We start from the raw sequence: 6,682 nt of genomic DNA, 5'->3' as shown, positions 1-6,682 counted from the left end.
TATGCAAAGGCATTTAAAATTATTTAAAATGTACCTATATTTGACTACATGTTATCTTTTCTCAGAGATTCAAATCTAAATACTGATGAGCTTAATTTCAGAGATTCAAATCTAAATACTGATGAGCTTAATTCCAAGAAATACATTCCTTCAAGCTTACTTCATATAGTAAGATTTCATTTTTTATATATAAAACATTTGCAATGCCAACAAAATAAAAGTAAAATGAACTAGAGCACCCTTAAAATGAATGAAACATAATTCTCCTACAAAAGTTATAGTTTTATTTATTTGATATTTCAATACCAGTAAAAAATATACAAATGCACACATCCTTCAACCAGCCAATATTTTAATAATACACAATATTAACTGATATAAAAAGTGCTTTCACAATCTGTTACCACCTAAATAATTTTGACAGTAATAGATGCCCCACCATGATGCCTCACATCATATAATTTTCAAAAATGTGTTCTTTGACTTCTAACCTCTGCTCTTCTTTAGAATTACCTGTGAGGGGGAAAAAAAATGAAGATTCATATTATATCTATAGTAAATAAAACACAGTTCTTCAAAAAAAGTCAAATAGTCCTATGTGTACAATATGCAAAACTGAATTTATAAAAGCCTTTGCCTTGTAAATGGTCTTAGACTTCTACTTCTCTCAAAAAACATGAAATATGCCTAGCTTCTCAAAATTTGGTTTTATAGTCATTTGCAGATATTAATTTCTTCAACTGTAAGCCAAAAGTATCTAGATTAATGGTTCCTAACTTAAGGTTTATAGAAATTTAGTAATTCTGGGAGTTAAAAAATATTCCAAAACTTGAAAATCCTATTATAAATCAGACACTTAACAACTATAAAGCAATATAAATCCATTGTAATTTCAATTTTTTTTTAATTTTTTTTTTTTTTTTAGGCACGGCAACCCTTGGTTGACCTCACAGACTGTAAGGACCTTGTCAGCTTACAATCCCTTATTTTTTATTTTTCACGCCTACAGCATCTGGTCTTCCTAGGTGGTCTCCCAAGTACTAACCAGGCCCGACCCTGATTAAATTCCAAGATCAAACAGAATCGGCTTGTTCAGGTTGGCATGGCCGGAGACATAATATCAATTTCTTATATTTGGTCTGGAATTATATCAATTTAGAGACCAAAATTAGTCATCCTAAACTGAAAAGCTTGTTGGTAGACAATTTTCAAAACATATAGCCCATGAGAGAAATAAAACAAAGAGACCTTTAGCTGTGAAAGACAGAGAGCATTAGACTAGAATATCTCCAAAAATTTTTTTCAAAGAAATGACCTACTTTTAGCTAAGTATACCTATCATTTATTAATAGAAACAAACCCTAAATTTAAAATACACAATATACTCTTCAAGCTCTTAAACCTTGCTTTACCTGCAGAAAAATATTTATGACTTTATTAGTCTAGAAACTTGTTGGAATGTTTATAATTTTAAGAGAATTTAAAGCCCCTAAAAAAATGCCAGGACATGAACATTTCTAGGTTTCTGCAGAGGTCACCAAATAGGTCTACAACCTGGGTGAGTACTTCTCTATTCTATAAGATGTTAGTATGGGTACTGCAAAAGAAAAGTATTATGTACTCAAATGAATTTACAAAGTGCTAAGTATATTATGTACTCAAATTTACAAAATGTTAAGTTAAACAGAGTTCAACGAGTTTCTTTATCGCTAATTTCTCATAATCTTTTATAACTTTACATAACCATAGTTACATAAAGATGTTATATTGTGGAAAGCTGGACAAAAGGTACATGGGAACTCTACTATTTATGCATCTTCTGTGAGTCTATAATTACTTCAAAATAAAAACATTTTAAACAAAAGTATACAAAGATATAGACTGTCAAAAATAAGTTTCTCTCACATCATTCCCCTCTGCCTTGTCGTCAACCATGGTTGCCAATTTCTTGCACATTATTATAGAAACAAATTCTACATACGTAACATTGTGACTATTTAAGGAGATATAGTATGTTAGTTTATCTAAATTTACCTTGTCCCCAGAAGCTTTTCATGGTGGGGCATCTATTAATATCAAGTGGAAATGATGATCTCAGGAACACTTTTAGAGAAAAAATTTGCCCGAGGCATTCTACTCTCACATTATATAGAAATGCTAGTAAGAAGCAATCTTCTTTGCTTTTATAAGTGATTTTATTCATAAGTCTCACAAATCTCAAAACAAAGTTAGAAAAACAATTATGTAAGTAGAAAAAATAATCAAGAAAAAAGTTTTGATAAATTTCAAAGTGATAAACCTTCTCAATTATATATAGCCTACTATAAACCATACAGATTACAAATATTCATTTTCTCCTAAATGGTGATAAAGCAGTGGCTAGGAATTTTTCCATCAGAAATCCATAATATACATATAAAGAAAATCAAACTCCATTATTAAAATCCATTAACTTGAAAAGTCAAGTGTCAACTGAGTCAACAAAGCTGAATAATGAAACTATATCAAGCAGAGGTGATAAACCAAGTAGTATTTTTTAAGGTAATTCTTGCTCAAGAAAAGAGATTCAGACTTTACCTTTGCTGCAGCCAGTACATGATCCTTTTTAATGATTCCAGACTTATTCTCACAAGCATTTGTCCTGGACTCTTCTGCCAATCGATGAAGAAACAATAAACAGTTTAGATGCACCTTAAAAAGAGAAAATTTAAAAGGATTTTTAAACTCAAACATGAATGATTTCAAATAATGACTTTTAAAAATAAAAGATCCCAAAATTTATTGTTGTGCTATTTAGTTTTGTGATTCAGTCAATTAACTTGTATTTAAGGTAACAGAATTTAGTTACTATAGGTCCATCTTAGATCCCATACAAAGGAGACTAAGTTATTGTAATACATGAAACAAGGCTATGTAAGGCTGACCAAAGACCATAGACAATAACAGTATTGTAAAGCACCATTAGATCAAAACTTATGTAGGGTTCTATCAAGTAATAAATATTCTTGCTTCTGATTCCAAATAAGTTTAAATTTATAATGTATTTTTTTTAATTTCTCGGAACGTTTAAATCAAAACTTATCAACAACTATATTTAAGACTAATCATCTCTCATTCTACAGTCCAAAGTCTAAAGATTTTTTAACCAGGTATTGACATATCTATTCAAAAATATGTTAATAATTCTAAAAGTTTACTGAATTGAAAACTGTATACACAAATGTTACTTGTCATCTAACAATATCAAAATAATCATATCAATAATTTATAAGGCACTTTTAAGAAATTTTTTAAAATAGATAATATAAGCAGACAGTACAAAATTTAAGTCCACAAAGGACTGTAGTTATATGAGTTATTAGCACTGTGGAAATCTAGGAAAATGGTACATATGTATTCTTTACTACTTCTGCCACTTCTTGTGAATCTGTAATTCTTTCAAAAATATAAAGCAGAAGAGTATACAAAAGGGTAAACTGTCAAAAATAAATCCACCTTCCACATCACCCCCAGTCAAACATGGTTGCCAGTTTCTTGCATATTCTTATAGAAACAAGCTCTACATATAAGCAAAATGTACATATGTACTTCATTATTTAACTTCATTTTCTGAATATGTAAAATAACATTTGTTAATATTTTAATCAAAATTCACTATCCAAACCAAAGTGCTTTTCTATCAATCTACACACGCAAACCTTGAAAACAGTTCAACTAGAGCATAAAATCCAAGCAAGAGACAATGTGAAGTGAGCTGCAGTCCTATCTCAATTCTTTCTCTAGGATCATAGCTAGTGCTCTTTTATTTAAATTACTGGTAATGTTTTACCCATCTTTTGCTTCTGCTCAGTGCCTGAGGACACTACCAATTTAGGTCCAATTAGACAGTATCTTTAACATATAATTTCTTTGGTCATTTACATAATAATACACTTTTTGCATTATAATTAATACAGAAGAATTAATACATACTACCTTATATGCTCCCCCACAGTTTATTAAATGTTAAATAACTAGGCAATGTGTTTTAAATTATTTATGTTATGCAGAAATCTTTAGTGAATTGTTATAGATGTTTAAGAATGTTTTAGTGATGTTTGCGAAAAATATAGTTTGGGAATTTAAATTTAATAAGAACATATGGAAGGACATATTCTTTTGGTACTTCTTTTGATGTACTGTTTTCTTTAATTCTTACAAGAACTCAGATGTAAAGCACCCAATTTTGATTCTTTACATTATTATATCATATCATTCATTAAAAAAAAATAACTTCCAATGATATCCCATTTCTTTTGCAGGAAAAAACAAGTGCATAATATGGCACAATTTCCTCTGTTCATCTATATTTTCTACTTCTAAAGATAAATAACTTCCAGATGCCCTCAGGATAAATTCCAAATTCCTTAATACTAAATTCCACTGGACTAGGCTTTTCCAGTTTCATCTCTTACCTTTCTCAACTTCCAGTTCCACACTAGGTCTTTGAACTTCTTTCAGTAATCAAATACAATCTTGCCTACAGGCATCCTATTAGCTTGTAGACTTTTTTGAGAAGCCCAACTTCCCCCAGTATGTAAGGTTATGTAGACCCAAGGCACCCTGAACTTCCTTTCAATGCACATGCTACATACATCATGCAGCAATCTTTCACCTGTCTTCCTCAATGTATTATAAGGGTAAGAATTCTATCTTTCCCAACATTGTATCCTCAGTGACCTTTAGCCAATGACCCAATATGTAGTAGCCACTCAATAATTATTATTGCATAAACAAAAAGTCCCTCCATAGTTCCCCAAATTAGGTCAAAAGAATTTTTTTTCAGTCAATTCCAATAAACTATACTGTTTTGAGATTTCATTATATCATTAACCTACATGGAAGTCCTTTCCTCTTCATGGTCATGAGCCATATATACCAAGAAAAATTAATATTTCTTTATTTTTGATGTCACACAGGTTTTAAGGAACTTATCCGTCATAAAACTGTTGAGTGGTAGCACTCAAATGCACTAAGGTTTAAATTAAAATGGTCAGAACAAAAACAAATTTTTAGGTATTTAGCTATCATTCAAATTTGAAAAATATAAGCCATTCCATTAAGAATTTACACTGAAAAAAAAATCAGCTTTGAAAGGTAATTCAAAAGATAATTTACCAAAAAAAGATGGCCATTTTTTGACAATCTCAGTTGACCAAAAAGATTGGGCCACCTGACTTCCTCCTACCTTCATCATAGCACTTTTGAGTTTTACATAAACCACAATGCACTCAGATATTTCACCAATTCCTCAGTGATAAATCTAAAAACTGAGCCACAAAAAAGCTGAACAATTTATTCAGATCAATAGATGTACTCACTGGTACTGGCCCTGGAGGTACACAATCAAATAAAACAACAAAAAGCTGGTTCAGAACTATGAAATAACACAAAGAAATTATAAGTAAAATGTCAGAAATAATAACCAATCTATATATAGTTGCCATGTAGTCCTGACATTAATTGTACATTCAGAATGTTCAAGGTATTATACTAAACATAAGGAATACAAATAGTCTCAAAGTTTCCAGTTCAATAGGAGACACAAACCTACAAAGAAATTAGACAGATGTGTGACAATAGAAAATAGAAGAAGGTAAAGTTGATCCTTTCTAAGATTAAGGAAAGCTTCACTGAGGAAATAGCATTTGAACTGGATTTTGAAAGAATTGGGAGTTTGCCGAGTGGAGTGAGGACATCTTCAGGCAGAAGAAATATTTATATCAAAGACAGCATAAAAGTTGATTAGTGTTATGTTAAAGATAATGGGAGACACAAAAGAGATATGCATAATTCCTTCCCCTCAAGAAGTGGCATATCACACTAGGAAACAACATTGACACATGAAACTCTTAGAGAACAGTGTCAAAGTCCCAATAGCTAAACTGTATATACACTTTTACTGCTATTAAAGTTCAGAAAAAAAGAAATAAGAACAGACTGCCTTAATGGTAGAAAAGTTTATAAAAGATGTGAGACACCTTCTGGGTAAGATTATGAAGTGTCAGTGGTAAGCAGAAAACCATAAGCAAAGAAATCAGGGTGGTAGGTAGCAGATACAGGAGGACACTGAAGAAAAACTAATGAAAGCCAAAGAAAAAGATAAGACCTAGGAATAGATGGCGACCTGAAGAAATTCCTTTCCCTCACCACTACAACTGCTTGGAATGTCATCTCTTCTTTCAAGCACCACCTGGATCCCCCTCTACAATATAGCCCACATGTCCGTAGTTCACTTTGGGGCAGACAGGTGGTAGATGTGGGAGGAATATAATCCCTTGAGTAATTTCTGCCAAACAATCTAGAGCCTCCTAGAAATTCTTGAGCAGGTCTTTCTTCCCCCTCCATTTTGAAGTCCAGCACAGTGAAAACTCCTAAAAATGTCTTGTAAATCAATTTCACTTTAATCCAACTCACTTGTGCCAACTTTATCATCACTGTGGGAGGTGTACAAAACAGTATATATTGTCTTTTCTTATGAGGCCTAAGAAAGGAAGAAAAAGGAGTGGAGATAGAAAGGCTACTTTTCCAAGCAAAAAAAAAAAAGTTTTGTTTTGGCTTCAGAGACCAAATAAAGGAAAAATGAAGACAATTTTATAGTAGTCTAGCAAAAAGAGAAACCCTGCAAGTAGGTGACATATGG

The 6,682-nt window shown here is 31.5% G+C and overlaps 1 protein-coding gene across 1 annotated transcript in view; it reads right to left on the bottom strand.

Moving 5' to 3' along the window:
* Positions 1-332: 332 nt before the first annotated feature.
* Positions 333-6,682, bottom strand: part of CENPW (centromere protein W) — a 7,610-nt gene continuing 1,260 nt past the window's right edge. Inside the window, exons 2-3 of the mRNA XM_039854819.1 lie at positions 2,578-2,691; positions 333-513 (exon numbers count right to left, since the gene is read on the bottom strand). Of these exons, the coding sequence (XP_039710753.1) occupies positions 487-513; positions 2,578-2,691 (141 nt within the window). The 3' untranslated portion in view covers positions 333-486. The remainder of the gene's footprint in view (positions 514-2,577; positions 2,692-6,682) is intronic.

Source organism: Pteropus medius, unplaced genomic scaffold (assembly GCF_902729225.1).
Source record: "Pteropus medius unplaced genomic scaffold, Ma_sr-lr_union100, whole genome shotgun sequence".
In the NCBI taxonomy this organism is placed as follows: Eukaryota; Metazoa; Chordata; class Mammalia; order Chiroptera; family Pteropodidae; genus Pteropus; species Pteropus medius.
The sequence above is the reverse complement of the archived record's forward strand: the minus strand, read 5'-3'. Positions and strand labels throughout refer to the sequence as shown.